The 23,497-nt window shown below is 41.4% G+C and overlaps 1 protein-coding gene across 2 annotated transcripts in view; it reads left to right on the forward strand.

Moving 5' to 3' along the window:
* The window catches only part of CPSF3 (cleavage and polyadenylation specific factor 3), a 52,762-nt gene that overhangs the window by 21,581 nt on the left and 7,684 nt on the right, over positions 1–23,497 (forward strand). For both annotated transcript variants that reach the window (XM_039479332.2, XM_039479339.2), the window contains exons 11-17: positions 2,673–2,825; positions 7,062–7,170; positions 9,176–9,274; positions 10,443–10,537; positions 12,511–12,598; positions 20,360–20,429; positions 23,329–23,425. In XM_039479332.2, coding sequence (XP_039335266.1) covers positions 2,673–2,825; positions 7,062–7,170; positions 9,176–9,274; positions 10,443–10,537; positions 12,511–12,598; positions 20,360–20,429; positions 23,329–23,425 — 711 coding nt within the window. The remainder of the gene's footprint in view (positions 1–2,672; positions 2,826–7,061; positions 7,171–9,175; positions 9,275–10,442; positions 10,538–12,510; positions 12,599–20,359; positions 20,430–23,328; positions 23,426–23,497) is intronic.

Genomic DNA, 23,497 nt, shown 5'->3' on the forward strand with positions numbered 1-23,497 from the left:
CTCCCAAGTAGCTGGGACTACAGGTGCGTGCCACCACACCCAGCTAATTTTTATGCTTTTAGTAGAGATGGGATTTCACCATGTTGGCCAGGATGGTCTCGATTTCTTGACCTCGTGATCAGCCCGCCTTGGCCTCCAAGAGTGCTGGGATTACAGGCATGAGCCACTGCACAGCTGGCCAAAAGTATGTATTTTAATTAGAAGAACTCTAATAGATGAAGGATATTTCATCTATTTTCTTCATCTCTTTTCAATATACTCAGAAAGGGTACTTCTATCTATTCTCTCTCTATTTCCATAGATAATAGAAAACAGATTAAATACCCTTTCTGAGTATATTGGAAAGCAGTTTAGAAGAAATGGCCTTTTGTTAGTTTTGGTTGTTTGCTTGTTGTTTTTTAAATATGAAATACGTTTTACTGTGGTAAAATACCTAACATAAAATTTGCAGTTTTAACCGTTTTTAAGGGTACAAACCAGTGACATTAGTTATATTCACAGTGTTATACAACCATCACCACTGTCTACTTTCACAGCTTTTCATCACTCCAAACAGAAACTCTGACCATTACACAGTAACTCCCCGTTCCCTTCCCCCTACCCCGGTAATCTCAAACTTCCTTTCTATTTCTGTGAATTTGACTATTCTAGGTATTTTATATAAGAGGAATCATAATGCCTATGAGGTTTTCAAGGCTCATGACGTTGTGGCATCAGAACTTCATGCCGAAGTGATAGTCCATTATATGGAGACCACATGTTGTTTATCCATCCGCCTGTGGATGGACCTTTGGTTGTGTCACTTTTCAGCTAGTGTCAAGTGGTATCCCGTCGTGGTTTTGATTTTCGTTTCTCTAATGACTAATGTTGAGTACCTTTTTGTGAACTCTTTTGTTTTTGAGTTATTTCTAGCATGATGGGCCTCACAGGTATTTGCCCACTGGCCCTTAATGAGCAGATTATTTGGTAGAGAAAAAGCACTCTCCTGTCCATAGCGTCCTGGCCTGTAGAGTTTAGTCACAGAAGGCTCCTCCCAGGTGTTTCCTATTGTATGTGTGTATGAACATTTTTGCCCAGATTTCCAAGCCAGGGAGGAAAAGCCATACTGCCCTTCCCGTGTGGTGTCACCACCTGATCCTCAGTCCCGTTTCATCCTGTCGCTCCCCTGGTTCTACTTCTGCTGACAGTTTAAGTTCTTGGGTGGAACTTCATGCTCATTTTCCTTTAATAACCACCTCCAGCAAAAGTACATCAGCAGGAGAAAATTGCAATACTGGTAGTGTCGTGGTAGTAGTTAAAAATAGCTAACATTGATTATTCACCATGTGCCAGGCACTGTGCTTGTGTTGTGTATGAACTGACTTGCTTAATTTTCATGACCAACAGCCTTTCTGCAGATGAGAAAACTGAGGTGTGAAATACCTTGGTCACAGCTAATAAGCAGCAGCGCCAGGATTCTGCTCAGGCAGCCAGGCTCAGGCCCTTCCCCTCCAAGCAGTGAGCCTCTGCCTCATGCTGGTGCTGGCCATGGCCAGCCACAAGCCATCTACCAGATGTAAGACGCTAAGAACAATCTATCTTGGCTGGGCGCAGTGGCTCAGGCCTGCAATCCCAGCACTTTGAGGGGCCAAGATGGGTGGATCACTTGAGGCCAGGAGTTCGAGACAAGGCAGGCCAACATGGTGAAACCTTGTCTCTTCTAGAAATACAAAAATTAGCCAGTCATGATGACATGCACCTGTAATCCCAGCTACTCAGTAGGCTGAAGCAGGATAATCACTTGGACCTGGGAGGTGGAGGTTGCAGTGAGTAAGCTGTGATCATGCCACTGCAGTCCAGCCTGGGCGACAGAGCAAGACTTATCTCAAAATAAAAATAAAAAATAAAATATATATATATATATATATGAGCTATTGCTTTAATAGAAGAAAACATCAGAAGTAACTGTTTTTCTTCACAGCATCCTTTGAAAGTTTTATTTTAAGAAACCTAAGGAGAACGGCTCACCCCTGTAATCCCAGCACTTTGGGAGGCCGAGGTGGGTGGATCACTTGAGGTCAAGCGCTTGAGACCAGCCTGACCAACATGGTGAAACCCTGTCTCTACTAAAAATACAAAAATTAGTCAGGCGTGGTTGCATGCACCTCAACCCAGCTACTTGAGAGGCTCAGGCAGGAGAATTGCTTAAACTCAGGAGGTGGAGGCTGCAGTGAGCTGAGATTGTGCCACTGCTGCACTCCAGCCTGGGCGACAGAGCAAGACTCCATCTCAAAAAGAACGAACCATGGGTGTTTTCTGAGACAGTAGGGTAGCAATAGTTTTGTACCAGAGTCATAGGCATTTAAAACTGGAAGATTACAGAAGTCAGCCCTTTCCCACTGTGAACAGAGAAACAGTGAAACATGGAAAAGGTATATATCTCATTAGTGGCAAAGACTGGAGTAGAGAAGAAGTTTCTTTACTCTGTTCAAATAGTACCACATAAGGGTCTTTTAAAGCCAAACAGAATGACTGTGTGTATACAAGTTGAATCAGCTGAAGGTCCTTAAAAGTAGTAAAGTTTCAGAGCTTCTAGGTATGTTTCTGTTTCATATATTTAATTAATTCAGCTAAAGACCATGATTAATCTGAATGATGTTTTCCTATGTTCTTTTAACATTTCTTCTGTGTAGATTTTAGTCCATGGAGAACAGAACGAAATGGCCAGGTTGAAAGCAGCACTGATTCGAGAATATGAAGATAATGATGAAGTTCACATAGAGGTTCATAATCCTCGGAATACAGAAGCAGTGACCTTAAACTTCAGAGGAGAAAAACTGGCCAAGGTAAAAGGCTATGGTTCCCGTCGATCCAATCCATGAAAGACTGTACTTAAGAAAATAGCCGGGCGCGGTGGCTCAAGCCTGTAATCCCAGCACTTTGGGAGGCCGAGGCGGGTGGATCACGAGGTCAAGAGATCGAGACCATCCTGGTCAACAAGGTGAAACCCCGTCTCTACTAAAAATACAAAAAAGTAGCTGGGCGTGGTGGCGCGTGCCTGTAATCCCAGCTACTCAGGAGGCTGAGGCAGGAGAATTGCCTGAACCCAGGAGGCGGAGGTTGCGGTGAGCCGAGATCGCGCCATTGCACTCCAGCCTGGGTAACAAGAGCGAAACTCCATCTCAAAAAAAAAAAAAAAAAGAAAAGAAAATAGATCTCCCTCAGTCAAAAGAATATGCTTATTTCTGTCTACTTGTTATACCGCAGGAATTGTATCCTTACCCTGTTTGGCTGCTTTCAGTTCTGTCCGTTCATTTCTTCAGATGGAAAGTGTTCAGCTCGATTAGGCCTTAATGCAGCTGAATCTGATAGCTCTTTAATCCACACCCCACTTGTTTTTCCTTCCCACATCTGAGAGTAAAGAAATGTTCATTACTGTTTGTTACTGTAGCCAGTGCAGCTGTATGTCCACCTCTTGTCATTCTTCCTGAGAATCTAAATGTAGGCACATGTCTCTAAACATCTGTGTTTGTATAGATATGAAGGAATATGGAAACATTTTCTTTTTAAGAATTAATTGGCCAGGCATGGTGGTTCACGTCTGTAATCCCAGCACTTTAAGGGGCCGAGGTGGGTGGATCATTTGAGATCAGGAGTTGGAGACCAGCCTGGCCAACATGGTGAAATGCCACCTCTGCTAAAAATACGAAAAAAAATTAGCTGGGCGTGGTGGCAGGTGCCTGTAATCCCAGCTACTTGGGAGGTTGAGGCAGGAGAATCACTTGAACCCGGGAGACAGGTTGCAGTGAGCTAAGATTGAATCTGGGAGGTGGAGGTTGCAGTGAGTTGAGATCACGCCACTGCACTTCAGCCTGGGCAACAGAGTGAGACTCAGTCTCAAAACAAAAACAAAAAAGAAGTAATCAAGACTGGGCATGGTAGTGACTCACTCCTGTAATCTCAGGGCTTTGGGAGGCGGGGTCAGGTGAATCACTTTAGCTCAGGAGTTCAAGACCAGTCTGGGACCACATGGCGAAACCCATTCTCTACAAAAAATACAAAGATTAGCTGGGTGTGGTGGCATGTGCCTATAGTCCCAGTTACCTGGGAGGCTGGAGTGGGAGGATGGCTTGAGCCCAAGAGGTTGAGGCTGCAGTGAGCCACTGTCCTGCCACTGCACTCCAGCTTGAGTGACAGAGCAAGACCTTGTCTAGAAAAAATAAAAGAATTAACCATTTTTGAGAGTGAAATGTAATATTTTCAGAATGTAAAGTTGAAATAGTTAAGGAAAGCTGATATGGCTTTTAGAGGGGTGCTGTCAGACCTGCGTCTGTACTTCTGTTGGTCACAACTCTCTTAGAAATATTTCTAAGGGAAACTTTAAAAATGTATGCATATATGTAATTTTAAATTTTTTAGAAAGGAATTGAAATCAGTATGTTGAAGAGATATCTGCACTCCCACATTCTGTTTTTTGTTTGACATGTCAAACAACTCACTCTGTTGCCCAGGCTGGAGTGTGGTGGTGCATTCATGACTCACTGCAGCCTCAGCCTCCCTAAGCTCAGCTGATCCTCCCATCTCAGCATCCCAAGTAGCTGGGACTACAGGCACAAACTTTTTTTTTTTTTTTTTTTTTTTGACACAGAGTCTTACACTGTCACCTGGGCTGGAGCGCACTGGAACTGTCTCAGCTCACTGCAACTGCCACCTCCCCGGATCATGTGATTCTTTGTCTCAGCCTTCCGAGTAGCTAGGATCACAGGCACCCACCACAACACCTGGCTAATTTTTTTTGTATTTTTAATAGAGACGGGGTTTCACCACACTTGCCAGGCTCGTCTCAAACTCCTGACCTCAAATGATCCACCCACCTCAACCTCCCAAAGTGCTAGGATTACAGGTGTGAGCCGCTGCGCCAGCCTCAGGCACAAATTTTAATGATTTAGTTGAAGGTTTAAATATCAACGTATGGGCTCATGCCTGTAATCCCAGCACTTTGGGAGGCCAAGGTATGTGAATCATCTGAGATCAGGAGTTCGAGACCTGCCTAGGCAACATGGAGAAACCCTGTCTCTACTAAAAATACAAAAATTAGCCAGTCACGGCTGTGCACAACTGTAATCCCAGCTACTCAGGAGGCTGAGGCAGGAGAATTGCTTGAACCTGGGTGGCAGAGGTTGCAGTGAGCCGAAATCGTGCCACTGCACTCCAGCCTGGGCAACAGAGCGATACCCCGTCTAAAAAACAAATCTACATATGTTAATAAGCAACTTAACAACACTCTTTTAATACAAAATTAGCCAAACCTGCAGATGCTAATTAATGAATATCCTTTCTCGAAGGTGAATTGGAGGAAAAAAGAAATTAGTAAAACTTAAGAGTGTGTTGTAAATGGTTGCCGTTACTCCTGAGTCTTACTGTTCGCAAAACTTTCCAGGGGCCAATTTAATAGTATTTTTCTTATACCTGTAGAAAAATATATTCAGTTGAGAACCTAGAACTGTATTTCCCATACTCTGCTGGTGGTAGAGATGTGGGGAGAAAAAAAGTGTTTCGATCAAACAGTTTAGAAGGTGAATTAAACTGAGTTCAGGAAAAGCTGGGTTTCTTATTGGAGTGTTCTGTTTCTTACCCATAATTTTAGTTATTTAAAATCATTACCTTTAGTTGTTTTTTTCTCTCAAGTACAGCATCATTGTATTAAAAATAGTTTCCTAAGAGCAAAGGTTCTTTACTGAAAGCTGCCAACAATTAAGGAGAAAATAACCCTAAGAAATCCTATGAAATACAACTCTTTCTGTTTATTATTTATGAGAACAAATAGAGCACTGCCTGCTTGCTATTCGCTCTTACTTGCTTAAAGGTAAACAAGTATGGAACACCCCGTCTTTATTCCCTTGAGCCCATTTATTTGCAGTTGAGAGAAGTTATATTTAAGAATACTGGATTTCAGCCAGGTTTGGCAGCTCACGTCTGTAATCCCAGCCCTTTCAGAGGCTATAGCAGGCAGATCTGTTACATTCAGGAATTCAAGATCAGCGTGGGCAACAGGGTGAAACCGCATCTCTATAAAAAATACAAAAATAAGCCAGGCATGGTGGCGCACATGGTAAGCGATGATCACACCACTGGATTCCGGCCTGGGTGACAGAACAAGACTCTCTCCAAAAAAAAAAAAAAACAAAAAAAAAACTGGGCCAGGCGCAGTGGCTCAAGCCTGTAATCCCAGCACTTTGGGAGGCTGAGGCAGGCGGATCACAAGGTCAAGAGATCGAGACCATCCTGGTCAACATGGTGAAACCCCGTCTCTACTAAAAAAAAATACAAAAAATTAGCTGGGCATGGTGGCACGTGCCTGTAATCCCAGCTACTCAGGAGGCTGAGGCAGGAGAATTGCCTGAACCCAGGAGGCGGAGGTTGCGGTGAGCCGAGATCGCGCCATTGCACTCCAGCCTGGGTAACAAGAGCGGAACTCCGTCTCAAAAAAAAAAAAAAAAAAATCTGTCTCAAACAAAAAATGTTTCACATTTGTAATATTTTTGTTTTTAAATGGTTGTTTATTCTCTTAAAATGTTTCTCCCTCAATTTATGAGCTCACCCATACCTGTCTTTATTGACCTTTTTATTCAAAGCTGCTGCTGCTGCTGCTTTTAGTGTTAAGTGTACCACAGCCTCCCAGATCTGTATCAGTGTACCTCACTCTCTGTATGAGTTTGCAACCAGCCTGAGGAAGTGCATGTGTGTGTTTCATGGGCACTTCCCGGCCTTCCCTACTACTTTGCAACTAGTGAGAGCTTTCTTAAGCCCCAGCACCTAGTAAGTGACTTGGTTGTTGAACTGATTAGAACTGAACTGCACCTAGCCATTCTTGCTAAATCTGCCACTGTGACTCTTCCCTTTGACAATGTAGCAATGCTGTTGCCCTCGTCATAGAGATACAAAACATTTTATGTTTTTCATCACTAAATTCATGTGTCTTCATAGTTCAGGGTGTTATGATCATTCTGATGAACTGCAGTTTAGTACTGAATAACTGTATTTTACCAGGTTCTATCTTCAAGTTTTTTTTTTTTAAACAGGTTATGGGATTTTTAGCAGACAAAAAACCAGAACAAGGCCAGCGGGTCTCAGGAATACTTGTTAAAAGAAACTTTAATTATCACATACTTTCCCCTTGCGACCTGTCCAGTAAGTATACTATTAAATGTCAAATCTAACTTCAGGGCCGGGTGCGGTGGCTCAAGCCTGTAATCCCAGCACTTTGGGAGGCTGAGGCGGGTGGATCACGAGGTCAAGAGATGGAGACCATCCTGGTCAACATGGTGAAACCCCGTCTCTACTAAAAATACTAAAAATTAGCTGGGCATGGTGGCATGTGCCTGTAATCCCAGCTACTCAGGAGGCTGAGGCAGGAGAATTGCCTGAGCCCAGGAGGCGGAGGTTGCGATGAGCCGCGATTGCGTCATTGCACTCCAGCCTGGGTAACAAGAGCGAAACTCTGTCTCAAAAAAAAAAAAAAAAAAAAAAAAAAATCTAACTTCACCTTAGCACTGAAAGAAAATCTATGAAAACTTTTCACCTAGTGGCCAAATTTTAGGTAACAGGCAAATAATAACAAAGGAATAGGTACGAGTAATCTAATTAGCGTTGTGGGAAGAAGAAAACACTTCCCGTAAACTACTGAAAGATTTAAATTATTTGTGAAATCACTTGCTTCATTGTTGGAAACGTTAAGTTCATTTCTGAATTCATCGACTATTCCTGTTCACCCTGTTTCCTGCCCTCTACAACACACTGGTGGCCTTTTATCTTCTGAAGTGACTTTGGATTCGCCAGATAAGCCGTTTGGTTTTTATGACCTTTACATAAGCATTTCAGTTTTTCATGACCTTTATATCACTTGCTGGGCCTTTCCATTCCTTCACCATTGCAGAAAGAGTAGGAACAACAGCTTCTATAATTTCTTTAAAAGCAGAAATTAATGTAAAGCCTCATTTTTTCATTACATTGGAACTTTCAGCATCCAAATAAGTAACACCAACTATAACTGATGCCTCTAATGTGTATAAATTGAATCTCATTGTAAAGAAAAATGAAAAATTGCACAAAACCAATAAGATTACATCTTTGTCTTTATAAATTTACTGAACCATTAACCAGTCATTTTCCGATGAATATGGTATTATCTTCAAGTAAATAGTATGCTCAAGGTGACTTACATGGTACTAATAAATTATATACGCTTTATGCAGGAATAAGAAATAGTGGGCCGGGCACAGTGGCTCATGCCTGTGATCCCAGCACTTTGGGAGGCCGAGGCGGGTGGATCACAGAGTCAGGAGTTCGAGACCAGTCTGGCCAACATAGTGAAACCCCATCTCTGCTAAAAATACAAAAAAATTAGCCAGATGTGGTGGTGTGTGCCTGTAATCCCAGCTACTCAGGAGGCTGGTCAGAAGAATTGTATGAACCTAGGAGGCAGAGGTTGGAGACCAAGATTGCGCCATTGCACTCCAGCCCAGGCAACCGTGTGAGACTCCATCTCAAAAAAAAAAAAAAGAAAGAAAAGAAAAGACAGCAGAAATAGTAGTAGTGTGTTGGGGTATTTACCTGTGAAATTGCCCTGCTGTCTGCTTTCAAAGCATCGTAGGTCACTGTGTGACTTGTGCCTTCATTCTGTGAGTGAGCTCTTACTCTTATGCCACGTAGTCCCAGCCCTTGCAATCTGTATAATGAGGAAAACGGTCTTGGGAAGAGCTCATCCTGGTATTGCTCAGTGGCGTATAGAAGTGTGTGATAAGTATATGAAGAGACTGGGCACCTCAGGAGTTAGGAAAAATTTTGCAAATCAGGCAGCCCTTGGGCTGGGTGGTGAATGATTGTTGGGAGTTACCAAGGAAAGAAGGCAGATGATAGCTAACATATCAGCTTCAAGGCATCCAAGAACCTGGTGTGTTTGGGGGCATGAGGTGCTTTCCTAAGGCTGGAGTAGAAGTTCACTGAGCGAGAGACGTGGGGACATAGGGAGATGGATCGGGAAATGTCAGGTGGTACCAAATTAAGGAGCATCTGGTTAGCTTTCTGAAAAACATGTTTACATTTACTTTGCTTTTCTTTCTTTTTTCTTTGCTCCTGGTATGTGTTTTGTCAGACTGATACTGTTTCTTCAAGTCTATTCTGATTTTCTCTTCAGATTATACTGACCTGGCCATGAGCACTGTGAAGCAGACCCAAGCCATTCCATATACTGGTCCCTTTAATTTGCTCTATTACCAGCTGCAGAAATTGACAGGTGTGTGTGTGTATTAAAATTCATTTCATTGCTTTCTGTTTTTTAGTAAGAAAACTTTCTAGAAAAGAATGTTACTTAATTTTGATAATTATCTCAGAATTATATGTTTTATTAATATATGTAGTCATGTTATTATTGCCTTTATGTGAAATTTTAGAAAATAGACTCATATTCTTGCCTGATGGTCCTGGAAAAAAATTTAAAAACACTAAAAAAATTTTTTTTAAGAAGAAAATATACTCAAAAATTTTTTTAAATTCCGTAACACTTAACTTTGGCCCACTTAAAATTTAGTAGTCTTTGTTCCTTGTGTTTAAAATCTGTTTTACTTGATGATACCTAAAATTTGACCTATTTCTTTTCTTTGATCAGTGAAAATAATTTTTCTGGTTTTATCGATACCAGTCTATACAGCAGGTTTTATAAGAGTTCATGACCACTAGCCACAGGCCAGTGAGAAAATAAACCTAGTATGTTTTCAGAATAGATAATTTGAGTTTGAGATTTTGTGTATTAACATAATGAGGTCAGTGCCTAAATTAAAAGGTGTGAACTTTCTGTTAAAGCAAGAATACTTCATATTACAAAATACATTTTCCATCAGTAACGCTCTTCATAACTCATGAAGTGCTACCATAAAATAAACCAGTAGAAAGAAAGTCTTGTTTTTAAACCTTGGATTGCACTAGGATTATCTGTCATAACATAGAAGGTTAATAAAATATGTCTGAACTGTCCTTGATTAAGAGGATGCTAGAAAGGCCAGAAAAGTTTCTTCAGCAATAGAATTTCACTGTAGAACAATTAAGCTTACGAAGACAGAAGGTAGACAAAACTAGTTGGCAACAATTGACTGGTTTTATATCACATGTTAAGATGCTCCTGGAAGGCTAAAACCCTTGTATACAAAACAGATGTTCAAACATCATTTAAGTTTACTACTGATAAAATGTTTGATGTCCAAGTTAAATGCTACCTAGTTATCTGAATTTTTGCAGTACATGTTCAGACTTCAGTTGCTGTACTTTGCTGTTTAAAAATGGACTATACAAATGAGTTACTTTTTCATCGTGTAGCTGCTTTATTTGAGCTGTCTATAAACAAATGAATGGTCTCTGGAAGATTATCAGAAAAGTATATGCATCTTGTAATTACGTCTTTCTTTCAGGTGATGTGGAAGAATTAGAAATTCAAGAAAAACCCGCTCTGAAAGTGTTCAAAAATATTACTGTAATACAAGAACCAGGCATGGTGGTATTAGAAGTAAGATAAGATCATTTACCTAAACAATGAGGGGAAAAAAGTTTAAAAAGAGTTCATGTATAATCGTACAGAAAGTTAGTTTCTTCCCAATTAGAAAAAGAATATTGTTGGAAAGTACATATATATATATGTTTTCAAGATCAGCATTAAGTATAATTAAGTAGCTGAGCATTTTCTATGTAGTCACAAAAAACTAATAATAAATTAAGGTTTCACATTTAGCATGTGTAGTAAGTGTCATTCTCTCATATAAATCTCAACTGATTTTGTGGTACCCCAAGATGTTTTTAGTTATCTCAAAAGGTTTACAGTTCTTAAGGTAAAAATTTAATTTTGTTAAATTAAGACAAATTTATCATGTACCACTCATTAAAAGAGTAGACTTTTGAAGATTCAAATAAATAACAATAAAGTGACCCAAATCTGAAAAGGCTAGAAATTATTAAATTAAGTGATGTGGTTCCTATTAGAATTTTAAGATCCAGCTTGTGGAGTTTTGAAGATAGATACCAAAGGAATTACATAGTTGATTTAATAGATTGGTGCCCATTAAGTTTAAAGAAGTTCTTTCAAAGTGAGTCCTGTTATTGAATAGTCCAGGGAGGAACTTTGTCTGCTGCTCTGCCCCAAGGTAGAAGTGTGTGTAAATTGCCAAGGTAGATGGTCAACTATGTTATGCATACATTCTGATTTTTTTTTTTTTTTGAGACAGAGTCTTGCCCTGTCACCCAGGCTGGAATGCAGTGGTGTGACTTTGGCTCACTGCAACCTCTGCCTCCCAGGTTCAAATGATTCTCCTGCCTCAGCCTACCAAGTAGCTGGGACTACAGGTGCATGCCACCATGCGCAGCTAATTTTTGTATTTTTACTAGAGACAGGACTTCACCAGGTTGGCCAGGCTGGTCTTGAACTCCTGATCTCAAGTGATCCACCTGCCTTGCATACATTCTATTTTAAAACAATAAAGATTTCTCAGCTTTGGTCCCAATACAGTTCTGTGATTTAAGTCTAAATTTGATTGATAAGGCTAAAAGCAACTAAAGAAAGTGCCAGGCCAGGCCTAGTGGCTCACGCCTGTAATCCCAGCACTTTGGGAGGCCAAGGCGGGCAAATCACCTGAGGTCAGGAGTTCGAGAACATGGTGAAACCTAGTCTCTACTAAAAATACAAAAGTTAGCCGGGCATGGTGGCAGGCATCTGAAGTCCCAGCTACTTGGGAGGCTGAGACAGGGGAATTACTTGTATCTGGAAGGTAGAGGTTGCAGTGAGCCGAGATCATGCCACTGCACTCTAGCCTGGGTGACAGAGCAAGACCCTGGGGGAAAAAAAAAACCACACACACAAAGAAAGTGTCAAAAGGAGTAGTTATCTATAAACATGAAGTTACATGCAACAATATAGAAATGTTAATGTCAGAAAAGGGGGAAAGTTATTAGAGACATTAATTTAGCTCATGCTACTAAATACTATTAGAGACTGCGTTAATATGTCAGAGAATGTTTACCCTAGGAATAAAAGCCAGGGGATCTGAGGCTTAGTGTGAGAAACAAAAGTAAATGTTTAAAATATTACCCTCTTCACATTCTGTCTGTAGTCATATACTATACTAAATATAAGCATTTGGAATTTGAGGTTAGCCCAGCCCCAGCAATTATCCTGTGCAAGTAACTTCTGAGTCAGTTTTCTCTTTTATAAAATGAAGTTAATAGTACTATTTGTTAATGAAAATTAAATGATAACACCTATAAAACATTATGTGAAAAGGAAGTGCTCAGTACAATTTACTTTTGTTGTTTACAGAAAGAGGAATATGGTATTATTAATTTCAGTAAACAATGAGTCAGTTAATTTCAGTGAAATGTTAGAAGCAGTAGTTCCATATGTATAGTCATGGTTGGGTGGGTTATAGTTGTAGCTTTTGTGGTTGGTCTCTGTAGGTGGGTCACTTCCTAATTCTGCCTTTTGCTTTCCAGTGGTTGGCAAACCCTTCTAATGATATGTATGCAGATACAGTAACAACTGTGATATTGGAAGTTCAGTCAAATCCCAAAATAAGAAAAGGTAAGGGTTCTTTTATTTTTATCTTTTAATTCTTTCGTTTTTCTTATGTTTCTCTGAACTAAAAAGCAGTACATAGACTCATAACAAACTTGATCATTTCTGTGTAATCTTTAAGATAGAAAATACACACAGCAATGTATATTATTAGTATTTTACTTATTTTTGTCCTGGTTCTTCATTCACACTGCAAAACTGGCTGCAATTAAGAGTAAGATAAAATCCTTTTAGAAGCAGCCCTCTTAAAAGTAATTGAGTCAGAAATTCCAAAATAGTGATGTATTGAGCCAGTTAGATTAGGAAGATATGCTACTATCTTCGTGTTTAGTAAAACTTGTTGAATAGAATCAAATCTCCCTATGGGACAGTTTACAACCAGAGAAAACAGTGAAGATATTTCTGTGTTAGTTCTTTGATTCTGTTTTATACTTAAGTCAGCATAATACATGTCTCTTTTTTTTTTTCTTTTTTTGAGACAAAGTCTTGCTTCGTTACCCAGGCTGCTCTCAAACGCCTGGGCTCAAATGATCCTCTCACCTGAGCCTCCTGAGTCGCTGGAACTACAGGCATGAGCCGCTGTTCCCAGCTCTTATGCATGTTTTAAGCTGTAAGTCTCTGACATACAGAGTAGTCCTGTCTGCTGCTGCTGGGGGAGGTGGCCGTACCGGAAGCCTCTCAGCCGTTACCCTTCACATGGCATTAGATCCTGGTCTCTGATGGAATATTATTGTTTCTTCAAAATATATAGTTAGTTATTTCATTTTATGAGAAAAAAGTTTAGCAGACTACTTTGTAATTCATCTTCTTATGCTGCATCTATGATATAAACAAATACCTGGACGATCTAAATCTAAGTTACTCATTTGAGTCACTGGCAAGCTTTTGCATTTGTTTTGAGTTGGACATCATTTGAGAACTTGTTTTAGTTGAATTAACTCATGGGAAATGGCTCCCCCCGTGTGCATGGAACACAGGCGGTAGCTGTGCATTTGTGTAAGCCGCAGAACGTGGCACCCTGGATTCTTACATGATGGTCAGTGTCACAGTCTTTGTCGTGGGGAACAAATATATTGACAGAAAAAAGGCAATTGTCAGTTTTCTCTTACGGTCAGGTAGTACGGTGGCTCACACCTGTAAACGTAGCACTTTGGGAGGCCAAGGCAGATGGATCCCTTAAGGTCATGAGTCTGAGACCAGCCTGGCCAACATGGCAAAACCCCGTCTCTTCTAAAATTACAAAAAAAATTAGCCAGGGTGGCGGCCGGTGCCTGTGATCCCAGCTATTCAGGAGGCCAAGGCACTAGAATTGCTTGAACTTGAGAGGCAGAGGTTGCAGTGAGCAGAGACCACATCACTGGGCATGGGCACCAGCCTGGGCAACAGTGAGACTCCGTCTAAAAAAAAAAAAATTTTTTTTCATACTTCGGTGGTAAAAATAAAAGTGTGCAGGGTAGAAAGAGGAACTTTTAAAAAGATCATGAGTAAGTAATGGTGCAGAAGTGATGTAGGGAAGAGGGTTGGGTGTGGAAAGCAGAATCAAGCCCAGAGGCTTTGGGCCAGCGCAGCTTTCAGCTCTAAAGCCCCCCGTCCTTCTAAGAGCACAGCTGGCCTTCACTTCTTACCTCAGTCTGTTCAATCCAAATCAAACGCCACCAAGGTTGCTTTTTCTTCATTATATTCTGATAGCCATTTTGTAAAATGAAATCTTTTTGATAATACTGTATAGTCAACTGATTAGAAATTGACATATTTTTCTGAAAAATAAAATTTCTATACAAAAATAGCATTTTTTAGGCCAATTGGGATGTTGTATAGTCTTGGTGATGTTTACTGTCAATGCTCTGTCAGCCCGTTTTACGTGCCTTGTGGCAGAGGAGGGATCACAGAGATGTTGTCAGGATGTCATCTATTGTTCTGATGAGGGCTTTGCCTAGCAGTGATGCTGAGAAATGAGAGGTGCTGTGCTGTGACGGATAATCTCCATGTAGCTCGTGTCTGTTTTTTACAGGAAGGAATACCTGACCTATCATAGGTTGGTTTGCCTTTATCTTGATTATATCTGTTAATACTCCAATCCAAAGTGATGTGTACCTTTACATTTCATGTAAATGTAACAGTAATTGAATTTAAAATAATTATCACTGTATTATTAGTGATCCCTCTTACACTAATAATAAAAACGTTCCTTCCTTTGGTTAGCCTCTGGCCTTTTCAGCAGAGGTTCGTGGCAGACAGGTTAGAACTGGGCTGTTTTCGCGTGTTCCAGGTATTAGCGTTTGATGAGCTGGCTGGTTGCCTAGTGCCTCCTAGTACTTCCCCATTTTGTAGTTTATGGAGAATGAGGTTTTATATTCCTTTGGGATGATGAAGTGCTTGCATGTTTTCATTAAGATTCATTTGACAGATGTTTACGGAGCACCTGCTCCCTGCAGGCATGCTTCTGAGTGCTTAGGAAGCATCAGGGAACAAAGCAAACAGATCTGCCCCCTTCAAGGATCTGACATTCTGGCGTGTCCCAGGGCTTCCTTCGAGGGTTTAGAGTTGGGCAGATCCCATAGGGTCTTGTTGGCCATTGTAAAGACCTCAGAGTTTGAGTGTGAGTAAAGTGAGGCAATACTGCAGAGCTTTGAGCAGGGCTGAGACAGGATCTGACAGAGTTTTGAAAGGATTTCTGTGGTGCTTGCTGAAAGTAGACTGTTAGGAAAGCAGTAGACAAGTAGACAAGCAAGAAAGCAGAGGCTCCAGGTGGGGACTTCTTCAGTCACTCAGCTGGCAGACAGTGGCTCAGGTTAGGATGGAAGTCATGGGGGTAAGTGCAAAATGGCTGGATTCTGGAGGTGTTTTAAAAGTAAAGCTGGCCAGGTGCAGTGACTCACGCCTGTAATCCCAGCACTTTGGTAGGCCGAGGCGGGTGGATCACCAGGTTAAGAGATCGAGACTATCCTACCTAACATGGTGAAACCCCATCTCTAGTAAAAATACAAAAAAAAGAAATTAGTTGGGTGTGGTGGCATGCGCCTGTAGTACCAGCTACTTGGGAGGCTAAGGCAGGAGAATTGCTTAAACCCAGGAAGCCAGGAGGCAGAGGTTGCAGTGAGCCAAGATTGTGCCATTGCACTGGAGCCTGGGCAACAAAGCAAGACTCCATCTTAAAAAAGAAAAAAAAAAGTAAAGCCAGCGGCCAGGTGCTGTGGCTCACGCCTATAATCCTAGCACTTTGGGAGGCCAAGGTGGGCGGATCATCACAAGATCAGGAGTTCGAGACCAGCCTGGCCAAAATGGTGAAAACCCTGTCTCTACTAAAAATAAAAGAATTAGCTAGGTGTGGTGGCGGGCACCTGTAATCCCAGCTACTCAGGAGGCTGAGGCAGGGGGATCACTTGAACCTGGGAGGCAGAGGTCGCAGTGAGCTGAGGTTGCACCACTGCACTCCAGCCTGGGCAACAGAGTGAGACTCCGTCTCAAAAAAAAAAAAAAAAAAAGTAAAGCCAGCAGTATTTCCTGTTGGATTAGCTGTAAGTGGTGACAGAAAGAGAACAGACGGGATCAACATTAAGATAATGATCCAGGGTATGTTTGTGATACTTTAGCATGGAGAGTTGTCACTCATGGGGCTCAGTGACAGGTTTTAATAAGCAGCACTTTCTCCTTTCAAAGGTGAAAAGTATTGTAAGAACTGGTACGCTGATACTTATGCTGCTCGTGAGAAAGTTGATTCTGTATATTTGTTATTTATTGAACTGACTTCTTCCTATCCAAACTTGGGATTTTCACATTTAGAGCAGAGTCAACAACTGTGGCCCACAAGCCACATGTAGCTCGCTTGTTTTGGTAAGTGCAGTGTTACTGAAGCACAGCGTGCGCACCGGTTCCTCTCCTCTGATGCCTGTTTCCCACTGCAGCAGCAGAACTGACTCATTGCAACAGCGACCATATGGTCTACAAAGCCTAGAATGCCATCTGGCCATTTACAGAAAAAGCTGCCCGCTTCTCCATGCACCGTCTGTGAAACAGTCTGATTCTTCTTTGATGGCATTTTTCTCCCTTTTCATTTCTTAGCCTCCTGACACTTCAGTCCAGATTCTGGAAACACAGCTTGTATTTATCTGCGGGGTGTGTGTGTGTGTGTGACCACCAACCTCAATTTATGTGTCCCCATTCTTACCAAAGGGGAACGCTTACATATTTTCAAGATACATTATGTTTTTACATTCCATTCCATTCTTCTATTTGATATGGCACCTGTTTTCAGCATGCGTGTGTCCTGTTTTGACACACAGACCTGCTAAGGACAGGTATACATGTCTGATTGAATGGTTTTGTGTTTAATATGATCTCATGTGTCTAACGAGTTTTTCTAAATATTCATGCAGGAATTTGCATATATATATATATATATACACGCAAACTTTGGAAAGTTTCTTTTAATTGTTTCATAGCTTATTTATTTTTTAATATATTTTGTGAGATTGTTTTTACATGTCAAGTGCTTATTTTAATTATTAATAATAAAACTAATGATTATAATTAAAGAATAAAGGTTCAATTTTATAGCTTTCTTGGCTAGCACCTGGTTAGTTTTTTGCTGTTGCTGTTTTATTTTGTATTTTTATTTTACTTTATTTTTTGAGGCAGGGTCTCACTCTGTCACAGGCTAGAGTGCAATGGTGCAGTCTCAGCTCACTGCAGCCTCAACCTCCTGGGCTCAAGTGATTCTCCCACTTCGGCCCCGCAAGTAGCTGGGACTGTGGACACACGCCACCCCACCTGTGTTTCACCACGTTGCCCAGGCTAGTCTCAAATGCCTGAGCTCAAGTGGTCTGCCCCCATTGGCCTCCCAAAGTGCTAGGATCACAGGTGTAAGCCACTGCACCCGGCCTTTTTTTCTTTTAAATGGAGACAGGGTCTTGCTATGTTGCCAAGGCTGGTCTCAAACTCTTGGGCTCAAGCAGTCCTTCCTTCTCAGCCTCCCAAAGTGCTGGAATTACAGGCAAGTGGTTAGTTGTATATACAATTAAATTCATGAATTAAAAAGATTTAGATGAACTATGGTTTGAATTACGGAATAGTTTAGGAGAAATGACAATTTGACTCTTTTCCATGGAGTAGATTTAAATAGGTATGCGGGAGTACAGAAGTGAGTTAATAAAGCTACGCTTAGATTATACAGTATTTAAAAAAGTCATCATATTACGTGAGAAAGTTACAACTTGGGCTGAGAAATTGAAAGTTCATTGAAGAAATCATAATTCTTGAAGTCTCTTTGAAATGACAGAGTCTTAGCCAGGCATGGTAGCACACGCCTGTAGGCCTAGCTTCTTGAGAGACTGAGATGAGAGGATCACTTGAGCCCAGGAGTTCAAGGTTGCGGTGAGCTGTGATTGCACCACTGCACTCCAGCCTGGATGACATAGTGAGACACTCTTTCTAAGGAAAAAAAAAAAAGAAAGAAATGACAGTCTTATATTTTCTTGTTTGTAGATGAGGCCGTAAGATTGTTTCTGGCATTTTCCCCCATTACACACACACACACACACACACACACACACTTCATATATATATATAAAAAATATATATAAAAGAGGAAGTTGATTATGAATATTTATTAATTATCAAACTGATTTCTTCCTATCCAAACTTGGGATTTTCACATTTGGGCGAGCGCATCATCGTTCTAAGAGCACAGCTGGCCTTCACTTCTTACCTCAGTCTGTTCAGTCCAAATCAAACGCCACCAAGGTTGCTTTCTCTTCGTTATATTCTGATAGCCCTTTTGTAAAAAGAAGTCTTTTTTGTTTGTAACATATATATCTATATATATAGATATATATGAACATGAAATTAAATGATGAAAATATCCATATATGTGGGGGGGGGTGTGTGCGTTTTGTCTGAAGAATTTTTAAAGTCTGTACTATTTTTTGTAACAGCATTTAACATAATTCACATATCATACAATTTATGCATATAAAGTGTAGAATTCAGTGATTTTTTTAGCATATTCAGAGTTGTACAACCATCACCACAATCAACTTTAAAACATTTACATCACACCAGGCCAGACATGGTGGCTCACACCTGTAATCCCAGCACTTTGCGAGACCCAGGGGAGCAGATTGCTTGAACCCAGGAGTTTGAGACCAACTTGGGCAGCATGGTAAAACCCCATCTCTACAACACACACACACAATCAGCTGGACATGGTAGGGCACGCCTGTAGTCCCAGCTACCTGGGAGGCTGAAATGAGAGGATCACCGGAGCCCAGAGGTTAAGGCTGCAGTGAGCCATGGTCACACCACTACATTCCAGCCTGGGTCACAGAGTGAGAGTCTGTCTCAAAAAATACACACACACACACCCCACTCCAAAAAGGCACCCCATATCCCTTACTTATGATGCCTCAATCTCTGTGTTCTCCCCAACTCAAAGCAAGCACTAATCTACTTCCTGTCTTCCTGGATTTGCCTGTTCTCAATGTTTCAGATAAATGGAATCATACAGTGTGTAGCCTTTGATGACTGGCTTCCTTTACTATGCTGTGTTCAAGGTTTATCGTGTTGTCACATAAATTGGTACTTCAGGCCGGGCACGGTGGCTCACACCTCTAATCCCAGCACTTTGGGAGGCTGAGGCAGGTGGATCACGAGGTCAAGAGATCGAGACCATCCTGGTCAACATGATGAAACCCCCGTCTCTACTAAAAATACAAAAAAATTATCTGGGCATGGTGGCACGTGCCTGTAATCCCAGCTACTCAGGAGGCTGAGGCAGGAGAATTGCCTGAACCCAGGAGGCAGAGGTTGCAGTGAGCCGAGATCACGCCATTGCACTCCAGCCTGGGTAACAAGAGCGAAACTCCATCTCAAAAAAAAAAAAAAAAAAAAAAATTGGTACTTCATTCCTTTTTACGGCCAAATCATTTCCCATTGTATGTGCATTACACATTTTGTTTATCATTCATCCCTTGATGGATATTTCGGTTTCTATTTTATGGCTTTCATGAATAGTACTGCCATGGATATTTGTATGTTCGTTTTTTGTGTAGCCATGTTTTCATTTCTCTTGGGTCTATACCTAGGAGTAGAATTACTAGGTCAAATGCTGACTGTTTAACTTTCTGAGGAAGCACCAGACAGTGAGCCCTGCACTCTTTTGCTGCTGGTGATGCGCTGAGAGCTGTTTAATGAGGCATCAGAGCATGCCTGAAACTCCAGATTATGGGTGACTCATCTTCCCAAACTGACAAATTTCTTTGTTTTGGAAGGAAAGCTGAGTAATTTAATGGGCAAGTGATTTTAAATATTAATGTTTATTAAAATAATTATATCTCATACAATGTTAAATTTATATCACATTTTAGGTAAAAGACTTCACAGATCTTTGAGCTTGAATATGCCCCTAGAATTCCTGGAGTTTTAATTGCCTGTGGTCATAAATGTAAAGTTTGAGAAATATGGGAAATCAAACTAAAATAGTATTGTGTCATTTTGTGGTTCTTTAATAAGAACATTAAATATTGGAGAAAGGGTGAAAAGATGTTAATAGAAAATATTTTTTAAAATACAAATAAAAAGAACATGAAATTAAATAATGAAAATATGCATTTCCCTTAGCAGGCAAATAATACATATCCATGCTTGTCACTTTAAAGATCCCATATTTAATTACTTTAACTCAACAGTAACCATGTTCTGATTATTGATTTGGAAGTTATTCTGAATAGGAATTTAGAAATTGAACTCTGTTGCTTTTTTTTCCCCCAGGTGCAGTACAAAAGGTTTCTAAAAAATTAGAAATGCATGTTTATAGCAAGCGGTTGGAGATCATGCTTCAGTAAGTTTTTCACACATTATTTCTCAACGAGGTAGTGACACTGGGCTGGAAGGAGCCCAGGATTCAGCTCTGGCTCCTACAGGGACTGAGGTGTGGCTCTGACCAGGCCCCTGTGCTGCCCTGAGGCCTGCTTCTCTATCAGGAAAGAGAGGGGTGGCACCGTCCCTTCCAGCTCCGTACTCCACGTAGTTCCAAGTACCTGTGACCTGCTAGGTCAGCTGTTCATATTTCAGTTAATACAGTGCCTCAGGATGCTGGCACAGGGCCGGCCTAGTCAGCAAGGGTGAAAACATTCTCCTTTTTTTTTTTTAGAGACGAGGTTTCACCATATTAGCCAGGATGGTCTTGATCTCCTGACCTGGTGATCCGCCCACCTTGGCCTCCCAAGAAAACATTCTCATAAGGACAAGTACAAAAAGCTTAGCCGCATGTGACTCTATCTTCAAGAATTATTTTCTATAGTCACCTGTTAAATGTGAATTCTTTGTAAAATGGTTCTCTTCTAGACTCTTCTTAGTCTGTAAGCTATGAATTACCTTTAGACTAAGTATTCCTCTTTATTTGGTTTTATTTTGGGAGATAGGGTCTTGAGACTGGAATATAATAGTGTGATCTTGGCTCACTGCAACCTCAACTCCCAGACAAGCAGTCCACCCCAGCACCCGTCACAGGCTTACACCACCATGCCCAGCTAACTTAATTTTTTTGTAGAAACAGGATCTCTCTATGTTGCCCAGGCTGGTCTCAAATCCCTGGACTCAAGGGACTCTCCTACCTTGGCCTCCCAAAATGCTGAAATTACAGATGTGAGCCCTCACCCCATTAGATATTTTAATAAAGTAAGGTATTCTGCTAGTTCAGAAGGCTTTTATGCTAACATTTCTGTTCTTTCCTTACCTTCCCCAAAATTCTACTCTAACCTTTTTTAAAACAGCAAATTAGTGGTTTAAAAAAAAAAAAGATGATAGGCTTTAAATGATGACTTTCCTTACAGAAGTCGTCACATGTCTTCAAAGATGCCACTCTTCTTGCCACCCCTCCCTCTCCTCACCGCCACAAACACACCAGAACTATTCAGCTCTTAGGAACACGAGCGTGAGAGACAGAGCTTCCATTCGGCCCAGGACTGTGAGGTTCTCACGTCCTTACACTTCAAAATGCAGCTGTTTTCCCAGTTGTTTAAATACTTAGGATCAGAGAGGAATAAATGTATTGGCTTCTTTAGACAAGCCAACAGTGGTGGATCACATGAAAATGAAACCTTTTTTTCCTATCCTTTTGAATACATTTCTGTATTTAAAATATAATCTTTTTGGCTGGGTGTGCTGGCTTACGCCTGTAATCCCAACACTTCAGGACGCCGAGGTGGGCAGATCACTTGAGGTCAGCAGTTCGAGACCAGCCTGGCTAACATGGCAAAACGCCGTCTCTACTAAAACCACAAAAATGAGCACATGCCTGTAATCCCAGCTACTCAGGCAGCTGAGGCTGGAGAATTGCTTGAACTGGGAGGTGGAGGTTGCAGTGAGCCTAGATCAGGCGTCCCCAAACTACAGCCCGCAGGCCGCATGCGGCCCCCTGAGGCCATTTATCCGGCCCCCCACCGCACTTCAGGAAGGGGCACCTTTTTCATTGGTGGTCAGTGAGAGGAGCACAGTATGTGGCGCCCTCCAGCGGTCTGAGGGACAGTGAACTGTGTAACAAGTTTGGGGACACCTGGCCTAGATCATGACACTGCACTGCAGCCTGGTGACAGGGCAAGGCTCCGTCTCTAGATAGATAGATAGTAGATAGATGGATTGATGGATCATTTGATCTTTTTCCTTTGTGTTAGTGTCCCAGCTGAGTTTATTCACACATTTGATGAACAGTAACTGCCTGAAGATGCAAGCAGCTGATTCCCACCTCCCCTTCCCCAGCTTAATACGCTCTTGTCAGCACTCAACTGTCCTAGGCTGACCGAGGTCCGTTTGCTGTTTAGGTTTACTGCCTGCCTTTCTTACCTGCACTCAGCCTGCTGGTTGGGCTGCTGTTTCCTAACACTTCTGTACCAGTGAGGACGATGTCGCAATAATGATCAAACCTTCTCCTCCATGACAGAGGCAGTGTCTTAGTGCTTTCTGTATCCCAGCTCCGAGCACAGCCCCTGCCACATAGAAGATGCTCAATAAATACCAAATTTAATTAAAGTAGGAGTGGACAGCTAGTGGGCTTGTGAGCCATTTTAACCTAGATCCTGGATTTGAATGCCAGTTCAGCTGTTTACTAGCCATGAGGCTTTAAGCAAATCACCTAACTTCTGTGTCTTATTTTCTTAACGTGTAAAAGGGGATCCTTACCAAAATGATTATAGGTTAAGATAATGTATATAAACCACCTAGCATGGTGCCTGCTGAATAGATCATTCTTGAATAATAGCTGTGTATTTTCCCTGTTTTATAAACTTAATAAGCTATATGAAGGTAAATAAGAAGCTTGTCTCAAGAGTAAATACAAGCCGAGCACGGTGGCTCATGCCTATAATCCCAGCACTTTGGGAGGCTGAGGCAGGTGGATCACTTGAGGCTAAGAGTTCAAGACCAGCCTGGCCAACATGGTAAAACCCTGACTCTACTAAAAATACAAAAATTAGCTGGCCATGGTGGCATGCACCTGTAATCCCAGCAACTCAGGAGACTGAGGCAGGAGAATCACTTGAATGTGGGAGGTGGAGGTGGCAGTGAGCCGCCCAGATCACACCATTGCACTCCAGCCTGGGAGACAGAGCAAGACTCCCTCTCAAAAACAAGTAAATACAAGTGCTTTGCTTTAGAACTGCGACCTATCTTCAGTATTGTTTTTTCCTCAGATATATAGAGCTAGGCTTCTTCACTAATCCTGCATTTCTGCTTATTTTAAGGGACATATTTGGAGAAGACTGTATAAGTGTAAAGGACGACTCTATTCTTAGTGTCACAGTGGACGGGAAAACAGCCAACCTTAACTTGGAGACACGGGTATGTAGTGTCCTTCCTACGTTTCCAGACATTGGGAAATCAAGTGAAGACAAAAATCATCTGTGCTCTCAC

Source organism: Saimiri boliviensis, chromosome 1 (assembly GCF_048565385.1).
Source record: "Saimiri boliviensis isolate mSaiBol1 chromosome 1, mSaiBol1.pri, whole genome shotgun sequence".
Taxonomy (NCBI): Eukaryota; Metazoa; Chordata; class Mammalia; order Primates; family Cebidae; genus Saimiri; species Saimiri boliviensis.